The sequence below is a fragment of the Caloenas nicobarica genome, chromosome 1 (assembly GCF_036013445.1).
Source record: "Caloenas nicobarica isolate bCalNic1 chromosome 1, bCalNic1.hap1, whole genome shotgun sequence".
Lineage (NCBI taxonomy): Eukaryota > Metazoa > Chordata > Aves > Columbiformes > Columbidae > Caloenas > Caloenas nicobarica.
Window position 1 is genome coordinate 83,469,703 of NC_088245.1, and position 23,250 is coordinate 83,492,952.

The 23,250-nt window shown below is 40.4% G+C and overlaps 1 protein-coding gene across 1 annotated transcript in view; it reads left to right on the forward strand.

The window, feature by feature from the left end:
• The window catches only part of RERG (RAS like estrogen regulated growth inhibitor), a 106,962-nt gene that overhangs the window by 76,701 nt on the left and 7,011 nt on the right, over positions 1–23,250 (forward strand). The window contains exon 3 of the mRNA XM_065656732.1: positions 16,180–16,236. Within this exon, the coding sequence (XP_065512804.1) occupies positions 16,180–16,236 (57 nt within the window). The remainder of the gene's footprint in view (positions 1–16,179; positions 16,237–23,250) is intronic.

The following is a 23,250-nucleotide window of genomic DNA, read 5'->3' on the forward strand; positions in this document are numbered from 1 at the left end:
AACTGGCATTGGGTGCATTAGTACTTGCAAAGTGCGTGGAGGTTGTACCTCTTTTTGGAAATAATGAAAATTACAGAATTTGCAAGTTATAAACAGGGACCGAGGGCTGAAATTTTAAACATAAGTATGTCCCTAGAGCTGCAAATACATGCCAGGAAACTTGGTGCTTCTGGAAAATCTGATTAGGCCCCTATTTGCATCATAAGACCTTAAATATACTCATGCTTATGGTAAATTAGAACTTTCAACAGAGGCTGATGTTGGATCTGGGCCTTTGAAAAATATCTGTCCTCACTGATGTGATTAGGAAATCTTTCAAAGGCCTTTTAAAGACTTCTCAATCTTTTAAGTTCAGGTCATCCAAAATTTTGACAGTCATAGAACAAATGATATTATAGGAGTTTACTTAGATTGGGCTTTTGGAGACAAATATAGTTTATGATCTTATAGGGCAGTGGAAAAATCTTTTTGACAGGACTAGGTGGAAAAGACCCATGGGCCATCAGCTGTGCAGCCATGCACCAAGTTTATGGCATGAGTAGTTACTCATTAACCCCCTTTTTTATGATACTTGCTACTGTTCAAAGGTAGAAAAAGCCTCATATTTACAGCAATTCAAGTCCTATTGGAGAGAAGCATAAGAAAGTTTATCTACTACATAATCTTTTCAAATGGAATTAAAGTGAATTTAATTTGACTTAAATCATATACTCGTCCCCTCTGTGGATAGATCACAGCTTACTTGCCTATGTTTGAGAATCAAGATTCACACAGGTACTGAAATCGAAAGACTGCTGGGAAACGTGGCGGATGCTATTTAGATGAGTAAGGGTAAAGACAGGGTATGGGAACATTATTTCTAAGAACTAGTTCAAACCAGTTAGCTGAAAAGTTACCACATTTTTTGTTTGAAGATCCTTCTAGTGAAACAAAAAAAAATAGATTCCTTCCTAAAAGGCCAGGAAAAGAAAGAGAGTGTGATCAAGCAGAAGCATGGGGAAACCTACCATGAAATTTTACCTAAATTTGAAGTATTCCAATTTTCCTTTCAGAAAATGGAAGATGGTGTTTGGAGTGGCAATAGCCTAAAATGGCAGCATTTTCATCAAAAAAGTTCTCTACCAACAAGGGCAATGTGTGCTAGTCATAATGATACTAATTTTTCTCCGTGTACTTCCTCTTCTTCCCTTATATTGATTTAACTACTGTTTGCCCCCTCAGGCCTCTGATTGTACTAAACCATAAACCAGCATTTTTACCGTGATCCCTTTGGCACACAGCCCTGAGATAGCTCCTTGGATGCACTAGTCACCCATTGTGGTTCACAGCACATCCATCTGCCATTCGTTAGTGCTCTAGTCACAGCTAGTGGGAAGCTAGTTCAGGTCTGGTGGAGCAGGACTGTAATGAAGCAACATCTGAGGCTAATCCTAGCTAGCAGTTATTGTCCATGTTTCATTACCTGTGTGTTTATAGAACTTTGTGGGATGTTGTTTTCCTCCTCTATTAGGCTACATGGGTTTTTTTAGTAACTAGCATAGCTTGAAGAAAGATCCACTGGAATGGATAAATGAGCCCTTTGCTTAGTGAAAATGACAGGAACAGACAGGTAAGAACTTGGACTGATGCCTTCTACCCAAATTGGACGCTTGTAAAGTACATGCTTCTAAAGGAATAACCCTGCCAACACACTTCACAGCAAGATCCTGAACTCCCCCAGCAACAGCTGGTGAGCGGCTGCAGTCCTCCCCGCCAGCACCATCTAGACAGTTGTGGAAGGCCCAGGCAAGCAGGTGAGCAATTAAAGAATAAAGAGAAAAAGTAGCTAGCCAGTTGTTGAGTTCTCTGCCCAAAGAGTCAGAATTTCACCTAACAATCCTTTTCCCAGTGATTTTTGAGGTTGATTTAGTTTAACCAAGCTTCATTAGAGAAGGACCAGGAGTAAGCCTATCCACATAAGAGCTATTGAGAAATAGCAGTTGGACTTTGATTTATACGTGAGATGATTTTCCCAGCGCAGACAAGCTTTTCAGAGCCATGACTAGCAAAGCAAACACGTAGGTCTTAAGATCAGTATCTAGTTAAATGCTTGCAAGAACCCTCACACAGCAGACATTGGAGAGATGAGAAGCTCGCTCTTTAGGAGACTGCCCTGTGATGCAGTAATTTAGCCTAAGCCTTCTTGTTTCCAGCTACTGCAGGCACAGTGATTTCAGTCTTAACTTCTATCTTGTAGGGGTGGGGCTACTGCTGGTATCAATTTGAGAACATTGCTTATCGCACCTAAACAACTCCCCAGGGGCATGAGCTTCAACCTACAGAACGAAAGGCAAAGATGTTGATGACTTCAGTGGGTTGTGCCTCAGGCTCCATTCAAGGAAGGAAGAATTCAGTACAAGAGTCATCCCAGAAATATATAGCTAGGTTGAGCAATGGCAGGCCCCTTGCCAGCTGTTCAACAATTTAAAAGCCCAATCAAAAATAGCTTCCCGATGCATATTCCTCTAGGAATAATTACAATGGCATGTGAATTTTCTGCCCTTTCATTGTCAGCTTGATTTTCAGGAATGTTTTTTCTCTTTCCCAGCCAATGCCTTCTGTCACAGTGGCTTATCTGACAATAGGTTGCAATGAGTCTGCTGCTTCTCTGCTTTCCCAAACACACAGTCCTGGCCTTCTTATATCCTCTATTAATGAGTGACATACCTTTAAATGTTGTACTTTATCTAATTAGAATTAGTATAATGCATGCTCCTTTTCTAACCAGACCGTGCTCATTCCTTTATAGTGAATTATTCATCTCTTCATCTCTTCTTGCCTCTTCTTGTGCGGGGAGGGGGTGGGGGGGCGGGCAGGAACTAAACCCTGAGGAATTGGGAGGGAAGGGAATTCAGAGAATGGAGAGGAATAACAAAATTCCTCCTCCAGCTCTGACATCGATAACAGTGGGGAAAGCAGGAGTCACTGCCTTGACTGCTCATCCTCCACGAAAACAGGTCAAGCACATAGAGAAGCTAAGCCTGCCTGGAGCAGAAGTGTGGTGGAGCAATGCTGCTGGGGCCAGGAGCAGGAGCATTACAGCTTTTTTTACCATCCCGAGGCTCCATGTCACTGGGGCTCCATCACATCTGCCCCAGGTGGATGGGCAGGAGGTGCCACAGCCCTCTCAAGTGCTTTGGCATCTAAGCAGCAATGCCACACGCTCCTGTAAGTGGAGCTTGAAGACTGTATCTTTTATTCTATATGAAACCAAAACAATGCAGAGGAGATCAGGCTACTTGAAAAATAACCCTTGCTCCTATAAGAACAGTGAGCAAAGCTCTCAGCTTTGGCTTTAGCTCAGCTGGAGCTGAAGAGTTCATTCACCCTGCAGCAGAGTCATTTGTGAGACCACAAGACTCATCTTCATCTCCTAGGGAGGCTATGTCAGGGTGCATCAAGAAAGAAAAATATCAGCTAAATTTGCATCCTCTTTTAAAAGCATTTAAGGAACTATCCTTGCTGTCTGTAAACAGCTCATTGAAAATGCAGTTCCTAACAAACGAGAAAATAAAATGAATGCTTTCCTTAAAGGTACATCAATGAAAGCATTGTTTCAGCATCCAAGCAAAAAGTACTATATGTATTTCCAAAACACTTCTGCTTTGTCAGCATCAGCTTGTCTACAGTGATAATCCATTTATCCTGGCAGCGATACCATTACACCTGGGTTCCAGATGAAACTGAGGAACGTACACAGAAACTAAAGACCAAATTTTTCAAAAGCTGGTGAGGGGCTGAAAGAGGAGGCTATGTTGTGAAAGAAATTTCTAAAAATGCCCTAGTGTAAGTTAAATCACCAGGTGTAGGGTGTGTTTTCTCCAGCAGCAAAGCAAATTTAAGCATTCCCCACACTGCCATCTGCTTTCAGTTTGGCCACTTCGGCTTTTGGAGGCATTGTGCCTTTTTTTCAGGATCAGTGGAATGATTTATTAAATAAATAAAAAACAAAAACAAAACAGTCTTGGGGAAAGAGCATCTTTTGAATCAGGATAATTTCATTAGTTCCACGTAGAGCTCATCCCCACAAACACATGAATCAGCACAGCTGGGTGGGTGGACTTGGAGAGCTACAGGCTCAAGAGTGACAACAGGAGACTTGGTGGAGGGAGAGGGATGAGAGAACACTGGGGAAGGACATCCTTAGAGACCAACACCATTTAAATGCTATTGGGCATCATGCTGGCTACCTCTCTGCCCTGCTAGGCACACTAAGATTTGAAAATGTGATCATCCATTAGTCTGGGCAAAGCCAAACGAAAAGCATGGCAAAGCAGGAATGTAAACCACATCTTGGACTGGCTCCCTGGCCACTGCATCAGCCTTCATTATGAGCAATTGGAGGTTTTCTTACTTGTCAAATTCCAGATTCCCACGGCTGTGTTTCCTCACAGCTCATATGATGTCATTGTGGATGGCTAAGCAAATGCAGATTGCTGCAGTCAGTATACAGCACTCTGCAGGGCAGTAACAGGAAAAATAAATGTATATTGTTTTATTCAAGTGCTGGCAGAGAAAGTAGAATTGTTTATATTCTCTCTACTCACTCTAAAAAGACCACGGGGTGAAACTGAGGAAGTGTTCTTAAAAAAAAGTATGGAAAGAAAAACTCAGCAGTGAGAGGTTTATTATGCTGGCCTGAGAAAATAATAGAAGCTACTACCACCATAATTACAAACTTCCTTAGTCCTGAAGGATCTCCGAGCCCCTGACACTGTTATCCACTGCAGTGGCATGTACCTGCAGACCCTCAGGAAGGAGGAGAGGTTCCCATCAGGGAAAGATGACACAATGCACTTGCAAAACTGCCATGGGATCTTTAACATCCCCCTAGAATAAACAGGAACTTGGTGTTTGCAGCCTCATGTAAAAGGAATGAAGAAAATCCCATCAGTAAGGTCACTTTAAACTGAATAAACCACTGAATGAGGTAATCACTGGAAGATTCCTGAATCTATGACTTGTTATCTTTTCTATCTGTGTAATTTCTATGGACAAGAGGATCTCACACAGATAGCGCCTCAGATTTTTGGGGTATAACTTATTATTCAGCATGAATAAAGGTCACGGAGCTTCCTCTTAAAGCAGACCTTTAACTAAGTATATATAGTTACATAGCTGAGACAAGGAGAACACTCCCTGTAGCTATTGCACTCTGGGGAGGCAGGGCCAGGTCTCCTGGCAGCTGTGGTGAACATCATAAACTAAGTTATGTTAATACTCCAAGCTTCAGACTTGAGATAAGTCAGAGGTTTTACAACATCCATTATCTACTACTGTGTCTTTTATTTTGTTTGGAGACATATGGTGTTTATTAGCTGAATGTCCTTAAACATTGAAAATGAAAGCAGAAATTTACCATTTAAATTTAGATCATGTTTTACTCCTGCCACACACACACACATAATTTTAAAGTTTACTCTGAACAGTTCCCAGGATTGTGTGTCCAGATTCCAAGCAGAAGGCTAATAATAACCCCTACATTATTGCAGGCACTAAATGAGTGCTTATAAAGCTGTAGTTGCAGCCAGAGATAAGAGATGATAGTTGTTTATCAAAACAACGAATTAATTTAAATTCATTTAATGGTGTCACTAGTACTGGGAACCAAGCACACCACGCTGTAGTATACTGGCTGGACCACTTAGCAGTGTTTATCTTTGCCCATTGTAACATGCACTAGCTCTGATAGGAAATCATTACTTCCAGGTTCTGGGATGAATTAATCTTCCTACTGACAGTGATTGTATGGGATGAGTAGTGATGTGAGATTAGGCAGATCATCAATTAGGCTTCAGATTTAAACAGGATTTGGTCACTAGTGATTTATGAAGAGTTGCTCTCCGAACACACCTGCTCTTCCAGCCTGCTCTACAAAAGAAAAGAACTGATGCTGTTACATCCCCTTAGGTGGCTTACCAGTCTCATCTCCCTTAAGGTCATTTTTTTTGGCCGTAGAAATGAGCACCCCTACAGCATGTTAGAAAACCTTTATTCAGACTGAGCTTTCTTCTTCAGCTAATCATTTCTCCACTTTGCAACATACTTCTTTGTACTGTGAGAAAGAAGCATGTGGTCCATAGCATTTAACTTATGTTTTACTTCAATTGTTGATCACAGCCTTTCTGTCATTCACTTTTCTTGTTGTTTAGTATCACAAACCCTACTGTGGAAATGATATCTTTGTCTCTTAAAGAGTTTCTCTGCTCCTACTGCTGTGTCTCTTCATTCTTCATGTGTAATGACGAAGCTGTTTGCTGTAAAAAAAGAGATTGCTGGTACAAGCAAAAGTTCAAAATTCCAGGTGGCAAGCAAGTAACAGGAGCAGATGTCTTAACGACATATAGAAATGGAGGGAGGGTGAAAAAAAGAAAAAGCATAGATAAAGCATGAGAGCAGCTGTCAAGACATTTGCTACCACTTTCCATCAGATGCTAGAGGCAGTGGGAAGATTATACACTGTGTTGCTACTAACTAGTCACACAAGCCTGAAAACCATTGTGGTTTATGTCACTGTCTGATGTATCTGTTCTTACATGCCTTTCTCCATTCATTTTTCTGGGAACTTCTCCAGGTGTCTGGTTCAGGTACTTGGCAATGAGCCTGTCAGAAAGAAAACTTCCTTATCTTCTGCCTTCAAAATTCCAGGTAGCCAAGGAGCTGCAATGCAAAATCAACTAATAGCACAATTTGAAAAGAACGGGTTCCCATAAATATTGTATTGTGCAGTGTATTAAAAAGATGTAACATTTATCAAGGCTTATGCCTTATAAAAAAGAGGATCATGAAAAATGCATGAGTCAGTTTTCAATGTATTTTGTTGCCCTAATTCTTCATTTTCCTGTGACACAGGCACCTTACAGGCATGCCTCTATCGATTGATGAGCCACAAGATCAGTCAATAAGGCTGATACAAACTTTTAGTGTTCACTTAAGCTCCTTTGTCAAAGAAAGCTGGAAATTGCACAGGACATATGATCTTTCAAGATTTTACTGTATATCCTACTCCAGCTGGATTGTAATTGCAATGTAAAGTTTTTCCAGGTTATCTGACATTTTCATGGAGCCAAACCCAGAAAGCCAGGGTGTGGATGTAAAAGAAATGAAGTATATCACAGAAAAACCCAGGGAACAGCTTGTTTTTCATTTGATGTGAGCTCTAGTCTCATCTGATAAACTGTACACAGACTTAAAATAAGATGAGAAAATTGTTACAGTTCAGCTGAGAAGAGAGTGATAGTCTGTTCAGACTGACCACACAGAAACAGCCAGTGCTGTCTACCAAAATGAAATAGCTCTGCATCCCTTTACATCACTGGGTTTCTGAGATAAATGAGAGAAGGTAGACTTTCTGCCATTTCTAGTTACCTTTTGTGCTCACATATACAGACTTCGTGAAACAGTAGCACAGCAAGGCACTTTCACAAAGGTACTTTTTGCCATTGTGAAGGTTACAAATACAGGCAGTGATCCAGAATTAATGCCAGTGGCCTTGCTCACAGTGTGCTAACTGCCCTCTCATTCAGACTGACTCACCAGGGCCTGATAAAACCCCATTTTTAAACATTTAGCATTGCACTATGTCATCAGCCTAGCAGCAAAAGAGTACGTTTCATCTTTCCAAAATGTGTTTGTCAGATCAGGACATACCCCAGGAAACAAAATGTCTTTTGCTCCTGGCACAAACAGCAGTCAGTGGGATGATGAAACACCAGCCAGCCCTCAAAACTATCAAGTGCTCGTCCAGCTCACTGAGCTCCGTAGCAGTGGCCTCCCTGCTAAGCAGGGGTAAGGATTTACAGCCAGGTTGCTGCTGGCAGGCAGGATGCTCTTGCAGAACAGCTGGGCCTTGTTGACCAGTCGCTATGCTGACCAAGGATTCACACAGAGCTGGCTTTTCACTTTGTTGGCAACATTTCTTCATCTCTTTCGGGCATTAGACCACGCTTCTTCCCCTACTCCCTGTGGAAGGGATGCACAGCTCTCCCAGGACATGCATACCCTCTCTAATTACCCTCTCTAATAAGGCAACTTCACTTTTCTGCCCTTTCTTCCAGTTTCTCCTATTCATGTCTTGCCTTCTGAGCAGGGGAAGGGATCAGAGCAAGAGTCATAGGAAGAGCTGAAGGCAAGCCTTAAAAAATAAACCAAACCAAAACAACAACAAAAATAAATTAAAAAATAACAACAGCATCAAATTAAAAAAACAAAACCAAAACAAAAACAAACAAAACAACAAAACAAAAACAAAACAAACAAAAAACCCACAACAAAACAAAAAACAGAACAGCAACAAAAATCCCCATTATCCTGCACTGTCTGTGGCTTCCTTCTGTGCTCATGCATGTTCCTCCCTTTGCACTGGCAGGAATGAGGCAGCAGCTCCACACTGTTCTAGAAGCAGCTCAAGACACCTCCCAGATGGCCAGCCAGTCCTTTCCTTCAGGAATGCCACTCACGTAACTCACATTGCCTGCACCTGCTCATCACCAGCAGAGCAAAATCAACTTTGAGCCCTTTTGGGACATAAAGATCATCTGAAGCTGAGTAGCTGGTGGATGCTACAGCCAAGAAAGCGCATCCTTGCCATCTCCCAGTAACAGTGGATCTGGTTAAAAAAACCCCACAATTTAGTCCCACACATTTCTCCAGTGCAATACAAAATAACACTGCAGTGAATAAAAGAACAAAAGGTAGGCTAGTGAGGCAGGGTTTGTTTGTTTGATTTAAATCTGCATTTCCTAAATTACAGTTTCTTTAAGAACAAATGGTGAGGTGTTTAGGCATTTCCTTTGAAAGAGAAATCTAAAAAAACTAGCTCACTCCCAAAAGATGGCCTTTCTGTTCAAAGTGCATTTTCCAACAAAAATTCATTCATACAAAAATGCTTTCACAATAAACAGAAGATCATCCTTCCATCTAAAGTAGTACAGAATTCCCGCCTTTATTTCCTTTCTTTCTTTTTCCATTTAAAGATGACAAACTAATTTGACAAAAAGAAGAGAGTAGGATATTTTCTAAAGTCATCGCTGGGAGAAAAGCAAGGATTTAAAAACAAAAAAAAAAAGCTACAGCCCCCTGAAAATGTTGTCATCTTGCCATTGTCCTAATGAAGGACTGGATTTTTAAAGAAAAAAAAAATCTTCCCACCCCTTCTTTCTTCTGAAAATATTTTGTTTCTTTTTTCAATTCTTTCTCAAATAAATCACACTTTTTTTTTTTTTTTTTACCTTGAGATGGGAAAGATGGGGCTTATGTCAAAGTTTTATACTGAGAATCCTATTCTACTTTACTTTGCCCAGTGTCTTTCAAAACAGCATGCAAATTCAAACCTAACCTGCATCAGTCATCTAGAAAAGCAACAGTTACTTGTGTGATTTCATCCATAAGACTTGCTCTACAGCCCAATCAGAAATATACTGTCTCAGACACAGACATCTGGAGGTGTTACAATTAACTATGTTTTGAAAAAACATATGTGTTAGTAATAGCACACCAGAAAGTTTAGGCTTCACAAAGAGACGACATAACAACTTATACAGTGAAGTCAAGAGAGGAGAAATGGTAGAAGTATGGTTATTATACACTGTGTTCCTAAAATGATCAAAACCATTAGACACATCAGCCTGATCATTTATCTTTTGTACGAGAGGTGCCCTGTAAAATAAACAACCTTGTATTAGAACAGTGTATTGCGGAACGGAATAATATAAATTAAGCCTTCTGCTTGTATTCCAGCCGTTGTAAAAAAAATGCCTCCAGCACTGAAGGCAATGGGCAGAACATTACTACAAAAATCCTCCTGTTCAGTGGCCATGGGAGGAATGACTATCATAATTGTGTATTTTGCAAAATTCACGGTAGACTATTCCAGATGAATATACAGAGAGATTCTTTTTCTCATGAAATTACCACACCAGAAGCAAGACAAGAAACACATTCTGCTATTAACATTAGGATGTGGTTATAATAAAAAATTTTGACAAGCGACTCCTGCATTTTCTGCATTCGGTACTGAATAAGGGAAGTGGCCTTCATTCCACTAACGTGCCTGTGCCAAGATTGCTTTCTCCCTTGTCTCTGAATAGTGGCAAATTTTGCCTCTAGCACGGGAGGCCAGACATCTCAGTAAAGGGACAGACTGACAATTCCCTGATGTCTGACTCAATCGATGCAAATGCTACAAGCCTATGAAAGCAGGATCTGGCATAGCTAGATGTTGCAGAAGCGCTGGAGCACCCACAAGGCTCCATGCCTGTGCATACACAGGCAGGTAGCACCCCTAAGCCTGGGCATCCCACCTGTGCTGTCTGGTGAGTGTCCTGGTTTCAGCTGAGGTAGAGTTCATTTTCTTCCTAGTAGCTGGTAGAGTGCTGTGTTTTGGATCTAGTATGAGAATAATGTTGATAACACAGTGGTTTAGTTGCTGCTAAGCAGTCAAGGACTTTTCAGCTTCTCATAGGGGCTTGCCAACGAGAATGTGGGGAGTGCACAAAAGATTTGGAGGGACACAGATGGGACAGCTGACCCGAACTGGCCAAAGGGATATTCCATACCATGTGATGCCATGCTCAGTATATAAAGGTGGGGGAAGAAAACGAAGCTGGGGGGGAAATGTTCAGAGTTACAGTGTTTGCCTTCCCAAGTAACAGTTACGTGTGATGGAGCCCTGCTGTCCTGGAGATGGCTGAACACCTGCCTGCCCTTGGGAAGTAGTGAATAAACTCCTTGTTTTGCTTTGCTTGTGTGTGCAGCTTTTGCTTTACCTTTTAAACTGCCTTTATCTCAACCCATGAGTTTTCTCACTTTCACTCCTCTGATTCTCTCTGATATTTATATATAAAGTTTACATATTTTTTAAATTTATATCATCAGTCAGCAGAGGACCTCACTGTGCTGTTACCAAACAAAATGTACAAGAATACACAGTGATTTCTCTAAACACTTCACTGCATAAGACGGCGATTAAAATATGTGTAAAACATGCAGTTTGAGACAGAAAGGTAGTGTAAAACAGACCACTTTTTTGGTACAATTCTTCCTTTTTTTTCCTCCCACTGTTCTCATTTTGCTCCATTAAATTTATGTTAGGTCTTACCATCAGAACTGACCACAGTGAATGAACCAAGAGAACAGGGAAGGCAGAGAAATCCTCCTGTTGATGTCTCACTCACTGCTCACATCCCCACGTCACTGAATTGTCAGAGATACTGTCAAAACTGAGTGAAACCCTGGCCCATGTATGCAGAGCCAGGAGTAATGACTGCATGTTTACATCCATGACATACCAGGATCAGAAAATGACTCTGCGTTACAAGTTCATACTTTCCCATGCACCCCTCCCCAAAAAACGTGCAGTTTCAGTAGTAAATTCAGTTGGTAGTGTTTTTAAAAGAAACCATTACTTCCCAAAGCTGGACACAGAGCTGTTTAAGGAGGCAGCACATCGCCTGCCAGAATCCTGTGGCACCACCATCCTGCATGCTGGAGCTCACCACGTGTTCCAAGGGGACTGGAATTCCAATAAATGAGGGGCCTCCGAGAGGGTGAATGGGGGATGAACTCTCTAACAAAAATATATGCTTTAAAAAAAATGAAATACTTGGTTTGTGAAAGTGCCTTTTGATCATTATAACCTCTGGTTTTAACCACTCTGGTGCCTCCTGCCAAATACGCTTTACTGATGACACATCATCATGGCACCAGGAATGGACTTGTTGATATGTTAAATAATGGGCCTAGTTTCAGGCCATTTTTATAGCTGAAAATTCTCATGGTGTAAAAGAGTCATCATACAGTTATTTCACTGCAGAGAACTGTTATTTTTCTTAGAATAACTTTGAACTCTGTAGCTTTTGGGGAAGGGGGGTGTTTTTCAAATAAAACCCTTCTTCCATTCTGCCCCCAAAAGCTCAGCCTGTATTAGTTGGAACAATAACAAGTTCATGAAGATATGTATTCAGACAGATTGTAAATTTAGCCAGAGCATTTATATGTTACTAAATCCAAACAAAGATCTAAAGCAAGGCACAAAACACCACCAAAAAAAAGCTCCAACAGATATGGACTGAGACTTTTAAAGCTGAGTAAGGGACTCAGCCACACAAGTCCCAAAGAAATTGATTAATTATGTGGTTGATAATGTCAGTTTATAAGCCAAGTTAATTCCTGATATAACTTCTTTGTCTTCAATGGAGTTACACTGCAAATATATTTGACAGATAGTCATCTTTCTTCTCCAAGAAAAACTTCTAAGGCAGAGGGTTTAAACATGAGTGAATGAAAGTCCTGGGCCAAGTTCTACCCTAATTTAAACCCTGAACAAAACAGCTGACTTGGAAGAGAGGGTGTAGGGAAAGGCAGAAAGAGACATGAGTCTGTTCTTCCTTTGCCGGGACGTTACATCAATTCCCTTAGGTAACAGTCCTGTCTCCAAAAAACACAATGGGAATCCAAATTGCAGTTTGTTGGAGAGTCTTTCCTTCTAAGCCTGCAAATTCTTGTATTTCACAAGCAATAAGTGACTGGACTAGTCTCAGTGGAGGACCATGAAATCCACTCCTATTATGTGCTGCATCAATTCCAATTTTAACCCTCCTTCAAAATGCATTTCATTTTCTTTGAGAATGAGCACTGGAAATGGTCATTTTAATAGGAACATTGGAATTAGTCACCTAATTTAATCAGAAAACAATGCATTTCAGGCATTCTCAACCGCAATTTTATTTTGAATCAAAACCTAGCATTTGGATTATTGTTTTTAGTATATTGGGTTATTTTTGGCTTATTATTAGTATTAGAGTTAAGCATAACTAAATTAAGGCTGACAGGTCAAAGAGGGTGCATACGTCTTTGCTAAGTGAGAAGGAAGTAATGCCCATCTCAACTCTTTGTATGCAGCATTGCTAAGGACACAGGGAAGTTTTACTGCTTTGCCTGAAGTGTCATTTATGCCAGCGGCAGAAGTCTGAGTGCTACAGTTCTTCTGCTGGCAGAAGTTGTTTTACTAAAAAGGGGTGTAATCTGGCAGTAAGTGAGCTCAACATAAACAAAAAGGCTCCACAGTAATACCCTTGCTCTAGGGGGATCACTACTAGGGCAGCTGGCACAGGCCAGCAAGCTGGTCTCCGGACTGACAGCCCAAGCACTTGGATGCCCTTCCCATCTCTCTTCTCATAGCTATCTGATTTGACTGAAAACAGTCAAAATCAAATACATTGTTTTATTACTCAACTAGATGTCAGGGGCCCATCAGCTAAGCACCCCTAATGAGGCAGAAGTGAAGACATTTCCCATCCCACATAGTTTGCAATAGTTATAAACAGAACAGACAGTGGATCAAGAGCATCTCATGTTCCACATCTGTAAAATGCAGCTGCTGATCTTCAGCCCTGCAAAATAGTGTGGAAGTGAGAAGCTCCATAGGATGGGCTGAGACCATTGCCATGAAGGAGAGCAGGAGAGAAGCAGCCAGGCCAGAAGTGGAGAGGCCAAGCAGAGCTAGCCCTGTGGGAAGAGCAGCTCTGCATGGCCTCCCATGTGCACAGCCCCAAAGCTGACACAGAGCACATGGCTCTGAAGGTGACACTTCCCAAGTCACCTAGGGTTGCGCTGAAGTGACATTTTCTTCCCTTCACCAGACCCAAGCAAGCCTTATGCAAGAGCTGGCAGTGCCTGGCAAGTGACTCACTGGGCTTGCTGTGCTCCCCACTGAGACCTGCTAGCGAGGGAGACTAATTGCCATCTGGTCCTGCATGTGGCAGCCACTTCCCACCCTTCCTTTCTTTTCTTCAAGTCCCTACTTCATATGTGATTACTTGTTATTTCTGCATACAGGCCTCCCTACTGGAGATGAATACAACCTACTTTTCTCTGCCTCACGAGAGCTCGTGTCTGTGATCTCTAATTCTTCACCCCTGTAGCACTCAATGCGTGTACCATTTCATCCAGCATGCAGAGCCGTACCTCGGTTATCCCAGGCTCATCTCAACAGTTGTGATCCAGTTCGACCTTTCCTTCTTATTGCTTGTTGTCCTCTCACCTCCTTCATTTGGGCTACCTCCAAAATCAGCTCTTTTCCCTGTGGTCCTTCAGAGATGCTGCTCTCTATCACCTGTCTCAGATGTTAGTGCTTGATGGACTTTCTTTCAGTCCCTGTCATCACTTTTACCCTCCTCTCCATCAAGTTTCATCTACAAGTAGAAGGTTATGATAACTACGTGAACCATGTTTAAATATGAAAATAGCTGGACAGGCTCTCCTACTCTCTTCTGCCTTTTCTCTCTCTCCATTAGCTACTCCACGAGTCCAGACACAGACTCAGGGTAAGGCACTGCAACACAAGTAGCACATCACTACTTCTCCTTCAGAATACAGCTGTGAAAGAAGAAAGCAGTTTTAAAATCTGTTCTTGAAAGAGAAGATGGTAAAGAATCTTCCGAAACCATGTCAGGAGAACTTTTACCCTGCATAGCTTCCCCAGTCAAAATGGAAAAAGAAAAAAAAAAAAATAATGTGCTGTGTATTTTACTAGAAATTAGAGAATTAGAGGACCTATTACTAGCAATTAGAGAGGAGTCATGACCAAACTTTTGAAACATCAAAATGTTTAAACTATTCCAGCTGAGGTAAACTGTGTGGTAAAATAAGCAACAGAGATCTTCTTGTAGTATAATGACATCCACATTAGGACTATGCCTTGAGAAGTTACTTTGGCTGAGAATTGCCACATTAACTCCAAGGGCCAAGGAGAGCATTTCTTCATAGAAAAAAAAAAAAAAAAAAAAAAGGATTTCCTAAGGAAAATAGAAACTTAACATAACACCAGTATAAAATTGCTTCTTGTGTAGTGATCTCATTTCCTTAGGATCATCTTATTACCCCTCCAAGTGTGAGGCATAGTTAAATATTCCTGGAAACTAATGTTCTGATTGTATTTAAAAAACAGGTTCCAATTAAGCAAAGCTTAATTAATTTTATATATTCTGCAGAGTGTTGCCTTGTCCTACTCTTGGGCACAGAAATCTGGGATGTGGGGCATTCTCATGGCTTTAATTTTGAAAAGGATCAGAACTGGGTTTAGCTGTCACCTTTTACTTCCTGTCTGCAACTGAAAGAAAAACAGAGCAATCTCATAGGGCTGACAACAAGCAAAATTTTTCCTATAGCTGAAATCACTGCAGTCGTAGCTACTGCAGTGATATCTCTTACCTCCATTTTGGAAATGCAGAAAGGATTTTGAATACTTGGTAGTGGTGAATGCTTTGTTTATACCACCACAAATTCAAGGTACTGCTTAGTTTTAAATTAGAATGTAATCAATATCCTGACAAAGACTTTGTAAGTTATTTTTTTAAAGGAAGTGGAGGGGTAGAAAAAATTAAATATAAGAACATAAGTAGCAAGATGTTGGCCCATAAACTGAAACTGAGAACTCATTATCCAGTGCTCTAAAAATCTAAAGCTTTATTTCTACTTCTGCAAATTAGTGAATAGCATTCGTTGACCACTGGTTTAAAATATTATAGCTGATTGCTTCAAGTGACAAGTAGGCAAAACATGGAAGATAAATTGTTGCAAGGAAGGCATGTCAAAATACAGAAGGAAGCTATTTAGCCAATTATGTTTACCTTACAAGGTTTAAAATCTGAAGGGAAAGTTTTCAAAAATTAAATTATTTTGAACACCACTAGGTCAGATGCTTCAAAGTGTCCTTATTGCCAAGCTTTTTTCCACTCGTTATAGGAAATCTCAAGGATCCAAAACAGTGGGTTTTTTCAATGATCATCTGCTCATAGCACTGAAAATGGTTGGTTTTGCTTTTTAAAGATAGAAGGTATTGTGACCAAAATTTTAGAAAAGTGGAAAAAAGTGAGAGACTACCATTGAAACATCATTGTTATGTGAGTGAATGATTAATGCTGTAGCATGTTTTGGGTTCTTTTTTCGCCTGATTTCCCCCTTCCAAAAGTGGTGGTTCACAACAGTGAAAAGGTCTCAACTGCTGCAATGAGCAACCCTGGATTTCTGCTCACAGTTCAGGGGAACTGCTATATGCCCATTCACACAGAGAAGTTTGCTTGTAAAACCAGATGAGTTGATGGCTTACACGTCTCACCTGGGATCTTTTTGTTCCTCCAGCTCTCGTCGTACGCTTCCTGACCAAACGGTTCATCTGGGAGTATGACCCGACGCTAGGTAGGTTGCACTTTATTCTGCACACATAGAGTGCTGTATATAATAGTGATTCTGTGATTCTGTGAATAGCACAGCTGAAGTAATGGAAATTCATAGAGTTAAAATTCCAAGCCTCAGTCAACCTTTAAATTTGCTGTAAAAAATCTTCTCTATGGCCATTTAAAGCTGAAAGAAATTATTACCTAAGATGGCAGAATAGAGAAGCAGTAACACAGATGAAAGCAGAATTAATATATGAGGCACATTTCTGCCCACACAGAAGTCAGTGGGAATTTTGCCATTGAAAGCAATTACATTAGTATTTCACTCTGAAAATTATTTAGTGTGTGATCAGTTTTCTGCTTTTGGGTAACCCAAACAGCAGCTGCTAGAGAATAAGATGGCTGGGATACAGATCTCAAAAAATTCAAGGGGAAAAAAAAAAACAGGTACCTAAAATTTTTTTCCCCTTGAATTTTTTGAGAAGCTGACACAGATCTCTCAGAAAGAGATGTCATACTGTTGCTCTGAATTAGAGGCCTTGCTTTAAAGTTTGGGCCAAGGTCCAATTTCTTAGTATTTGTAAGTTAGCATATACAAGGCATTTCAAAAAGATGGACCCAATTTTAAAGCAGTATATTTCACAATGGAAGCAGGTTACAATTACACAAAAATTTACAAATGGTTTACTGAGTTATCAAGTTTTAGTAACCTTTTTTTTGAAACTCTATGCCCTGCCTTTTCAAGCGGTAAGAGTTTCACTCATGGGCAGTTCATGGTTGCAGAGATACAGTGATTTCAAATTGGTTCCATCTTTTTGAAACACCCTGTACTTGAATGCCCTGCACCAGAGAAAACTCATGCGAAGAAGTCTGAGATGAGGAATCCACATCTTAAAAGGCACCTTCAATACCTCAGTGATTTGCACATGAACTAAGGGGCCAGGAAGTTTCCTTTTCTCTGACAATCTGTTGCGATCTCATTCCTAACCTTTCTTTTGAGACTCAAATAATGATCATACAGTTAAATACCTATTTGTTTCTTAAGGCTCCTTTTCTAAGAGGTCTCACTAAAGAAGCGGAAAACAAATAAAGCTTGCACAGCAGAAACAAAAGATGAAGTTTAATACACTTTATTGCAAAATCCAGGCAGCCCTTTCAACAAGGCAAAGTATCCAGTATATAGTACTAAATATTTTCATCTGGTAAGATGAAGAAATGCCAGATATCAGAAATCTTGGGAAAATAATTCTCAGACCAACCTGAACTCAAAACCATTCTTTTATTGGCTAACATCAATATATTAATCAGTGAATTATGTGTCACCTGCCTTGTACTGCACAGTGAAATGTTCATTATAATGTCCTATTAGTATTATTAGTATCTGTTCTTTACATCTCTATCACTAATACGTCATTTAAGAACTTGACAATAAAAGTATATAAAGTGTTTTGTATCAGTATAGTCCAAATTCATTAATTTCTTACAGGGACACTGCATATGCAAAATTATCCTTGTTGCCTTGTTTAAACACAAACTATATTAGCAAGCTGCAAGGTATGTTATTTTTTTGCACCATTATGAAGGCCCCATGCCCTTTAGGTCTACAAGACTTGACATTTGTTTCTGTTTTACAAATGAATACAACTGCAAATTAACCATGCCCCTCAGGAATCTAATAATCTTCTGTTTGCAACACAGAAAGCTTTCATGCAGACAACAGTCCTATCTCAATAAAACAAAAATTAAATCTCTTCTGACTTACTGAATTCTATGTTCTGATCTAGTTTAGAGGATAGCAGCTTAAATTATGTATTACAGTAATTGTGAAGCTAAATGGTTTAAGTTGCTCAGAGGAAAAGGTTTGAGAAACTAAAACACTAATAAACTCTTGTCAGTAAGTTATTTCTTAATCACAATAATCTCTGGTGGAAGCTGCCCATCAGAGATTGTTTTTTAAAGCATTCTATTTTCAAACTATGGATCACAATGGGATTCAAAGGAGGCTCTGAAATTTGGAAAGAAAAAAAAAAAAATATCCTGAAATTCTAACCACTATTCAGACCTTCAGAGATCAATCAGAAAGGGACCATACCTTCAAAAGCTTTGAGAAATAGTGCTTGAAAGCAAGCATTTCTGTCTTTATCATGATCATCCAGCAGTGATTTAGTGTCCAGTTAACATCTCCAAGCTTAATTTACTGAGAAACTTTAGTGGAATGGATCAATTTTTTTCTTAGCAGTCATGGACTGGCAGTTGGATGGAAAGAGGGATATCTACATATTCTACCAATATAAAAAGTTTGTGTCAGTGAGACCCATTTTCCTTATGGGGGAATAAGCAGTTTTGTCAAATAATTTTGAAAGGGCAGGGGTAAAACAGATGCAAACTATCTAGCTACTAAGCAACAGGAGGTTCTGGCAAAAATTACTGGGGCTGTGACAAAAATGTCACATTTATAGTTTATTCCTTATGTCAAGTTTTCAACCACCCATTAGCCTTCTGATGTAAGGAATCCTTAGATAATTCCTATTTTTAGGAAAGCTGTCACCAAGCTGTACAAGGTCTGATGGAAATTCAGCATTATCCTAAGCTAAGCATCAGGCTATAAAACCTTGTCCTCTTTTAATTCAAGGGTGGCACATTTTAACTGGAAAGGAAAAAACACACCTTATAAATATTCTTTACTACTCTAACCTGCCAGAAGGAAATGAAGGACCATATTTTTACCAGCATCTGGATATACTGCTGTGTCTTCAGGAGCCAAATTACAAACCACAAAATAACATTTTCTGGCGGGAAGACCATCAATGAATCTTGCAAGCTTTGGCACATGGGGCTGCTGCTGAAGTCAGGGCTTTGCAGCTCTGCCACTTTTGTGCATGATGTTGGATCTGTGCAAGCATCAGTAGGACAGCTGCATCTTTGTAAAAGTACATAGCACTGTGCTTTTTATTTTATTATTCTAAGCCAAGGGGTAACAACTGCAGCAAAGGTCATTTTCTGAGGACTGTTAACCATCAGCCTTGACCTATCCATCATTTCTGCTTAACTGGCAAGTCACTGTCAACATCTTGGCATGTTTTTATTTTTCTTTTGTTTTAAAAAAGTGCCTAGTCTCTTTGGCTAAGTGGTTACCTGGCATTATTGAGGTGAATCTCGTGATTCGAGGTGGTCTTGTGCCATCTATTCTAGTTGAACCTGCTTTAGCCGGTGGGTTGGACTAGGTGATGTCTAGAGGTCTCTTCCAACCCCGGCCATTCTGTGACCATTCTGTGAATGAATTTCCACTTTCAGTCTTTATAGTAAATCACACACCTGTATCATGCATGAAACAGGATTAGAATGTTCAATGAAAGAGGTCTATGTAGAAATGGGCTAGAAGTGCACATTTTAAATAAATATATATGCTTGTTTTCCAAAATATTAGATATATTATTTCAGCATTAAACTTAGTCTTCTTTAGCTAGTTAAATGGGATTGGGTTACCATATGAATTTCACCAAAATTCATTAATGTTTTCATTTTTTTTAAATAGAACACAATTTGCGAATTAATAAGCAAATACAGTGTTGTGGTAGAAGGCCTAAAAACACCTGGCCTGGTTAGGGCACCATTTAAGCCACAGCCTAAAAGCGCTTCACAAACATAAGCAACACATCTGTGGTGGACTGAATACACAACTGGAAATTTGTGCTATTTTTCAATTGGTAAAACTTTCTTTTGAGAGATTCATAGAAGCTGCAGGGAAATGAGCATTCCAATGTACCATTTCAGCAGCGCTTGCCAGGAACTGAGTGGCAGCAGGCTGACACTTTGCCTGTCACCGAGGCAGCTTGGCTCAGGGAGAGTTTGCAGCTGGCGAGCCACTGGTCTCACAGCAGCGCCACTGCAAGTGGACCTCCCAAGGCTTCATCACCTTGGCTGCTGCTGCAACCATGGAAGTGTAAAAATGCACAACATCTGCCAGCCAGCATCATCTCAGGGATAGACGTATTCTATGGGGATGACTTTCAAGGCGGAGGTGCAAAGACCTTTAGTTTGCCTGACTGTGAGACTCCCATGGAGTGACCCAGGGCTTCACACCATGATTTTCAAGGCTGCTGTGAGTAGCTGCTCCCCTCAGTGCTAGTAAATAGGAATAACAGTCTAGATCTCAGCAATTTCACCTATGAGCAAGTAGCAGTGCCCAGAATTCAGGGTGTCTTCACCCAGCCTCAAAGCTGGAGAGATACTGTGGCTTGCCATCAAACAACAAAAAAAGTTATATTTAATTGATTTTAAAATTGGAGATGATGAATCAAAGTCATCAAGGGAACAGGTCAATTTATTTTTTCCTGAGGGGGTGAAGGGGGTGAGTGGGGAAAGGAGAAGGAAGCCCAAAGAGCCATCACAGCAGTAGACAGACAGCACTGATGGCCTGCAGAATAATACTTCATGGGCAACAGCAAATTACCTGCCTCCATAAGCCATGACAGGCAGGGAGAATCCCCTGGATCATGTGATGAAAGGAGAAAATTCATCATAGCTATGGCTAAGTGGAAGCTTTTTAAAATAAATTTTGCAGTATTTCACTGAGAATATATTCATCGTTCTACCATAATCAGGACAATTTGCCTAACTAGAAAGAGAGCTAGAATATTCAAGATTCAAAAAAGAGGGGATTATGAACTGGGTTGTGTAATTAGTTATGAATTAACATTTTTATGTACAGTTGGGAGAATCAGGTGCTTTGAGGTGCAGGAACCTAAAATGCCCTTTTTTGCTGTACAGGGAAGAAAACCAAACAAATAAAGCCCCAAGAAAGTGCAGGAGACAGGTTCCTCAGATCTTTTCTTGGTTCTGTCACTGATTTGTTGCCTGCAATCTCTCTGCCTCTGCTTCAAACTTCTAAAATCCTTCGTCTCATAGAAGAGTTTTAAATCCTTTAAGTAACTGATACTTACGAAGTCAAAACACTCATACCAAAGGTGTACAGAAACATCAAGCTTTCCTTCAAAGACTGAATTTTAAACAAAGGTCTACTTATACGAATAACAGCAACCAAGGAGTTAACACTTTTGCTGACCTTTCTAAAAGTCAGTTGGCTTTCTCACACTGCCCCTAGATGTCTTTCTCTAGCTGTTCACATATTTCATACAACTTTGCTAATCCTCTGAAAGGAAAACTGTCTCTGAGCAGATAACTGGCAGAACAGTGGATGACAGATTGGCCCATCTGTGGAGGCAAAGAGAGATAGAAAGAATAGGAGTTTATTTAATTTGAATGGAATAGATAAAAGACTATTCATTACTTTGAAGAAGCAGAGGTAACCATAAAGAAACATGAGTCTTAAGAAAAACTATAATTTTGCAAGGACCACTAGATTTAATAGTGTCGTTTTTAAAGAGTATTTAGTCCAACTATGTTACAATTTCTGTAAGTCACTCAGGTTTTTGTTCACTCTTTTTCAGCTGGAGGGGAAAAAAAATCTGAGCTGCTGTTTCCATAAACTGCTGCCTAATTGAACATACATTCAGCCCATAAGACACCATGAGTAAAATGTGTAGGTATTAGTAAAGCAGCAATGATAGGAGATAAGATGGTGTAAATGGCTGTCCCATTAACTTACGAAAGACACATGAAAGCACTGTTCTTGTGCAACATGACATGAAACAGCCAAAGGACTGTGGAAAGCTACACTAGATAAGTATTTGAGAGAGATACGTCTGTTAGTGCCCTGAATTATCTGAGAGCAGAGAACTTTGTCTCCTTTAGACCAGCTTAAATTTCACTGCTGTGGCAAGAACAGCAGAAATCACTTTGTGGAGATACTGTTTACATTGGCAAGAAGGCTTTTCCCATTGGAAAGCTTGTTGCAAGGAAGATTATTTTTACATTACAAGTGTAGTTTTGCCTGTATAACCACATCTGTAACTGGGGCTACTTTTAGCAAAACGGTGTCATTAAGGGCCCACAAGGGAAGTTTGCAGATAGCATACATAATGCAATTAACATTACAACCCTAGCAAATATTGCTAGCCCTAGTCTCTTTTCTGAACCTGAGACATACAGATTGGTACAAACAACATAAACAACAGAGCAGAGTAGGAACATATCCAAACTAGCCTCTATCAAAATGGTTGAGAACCAGAAACAGCGTAGCTGTGCAAGTCAAGACCTCACTAAAAATAATTTACTCTAGCAAGAAAGGATACAAGAACTATCTTTCTAGGCCAACTTCGTGCCAATGCAGCCATGAAAAAGAGCTCAGATCCTCAGAACCAAATACAGTTCTCAAGGACCACCTTTGCTCTCTGGTTCACTCAGCTGTCCCCAGGTTCGCTTTCACTGCTGAAGATCACAAGAAGAAACACATCTTTGTATATTGTAGATTTCTAATTTTCTTCACTTGTGGTTCACTCGGCAAGTTTGTCTTAGCACTCCTGCAGGTTTACTGCCTGCCTCTACTGTAAAAATACTAATTCCCAGCAGCACAGTTGAGAGAGAAGCTGCCCAGACAGCAAACAGAACTTTTAACAAATGGCCCCATACTAAAATAAGTGTTAATAAATCATTAACTGATGGTCCCTTCAGCCCGAGGGTGTAGAGGTTGACAGACCAGCAGCCCCAGGAGGAGAACAGCCTGAGGAAGCCTCCCCTCCTAGCCCTCTCTTCCTCCTGCTGCACAACAGGTCACTGCAGTCTGCATAGCGCTACAGACCAGATCATCCACATGCTCATGATTAGAAATAACCATTTTCCATAGCAAGCAAAAGAGGAGAGAGTTCTGCCATCATCTCCCACAACTTTGTGTATTTCATCTGAACACCCATGTTGACAACTTCAGCTTATCCGAGCACGAGCTAGGACTGGCATATGTGGTCCAGCACGGGCTTTCAGCCAAAGTGAGATGTAATGGTAACCGACCATTTGGGGCTAGGAGGAATGGCTGCCAACCTGTTTTCAGGGAGTACCATGACAAATGTGTAGACACTTAATAAATTGCTGGAAAACAGCCTTATTTTCAAGCCAGAGTCTAGCTATTAACATCCTA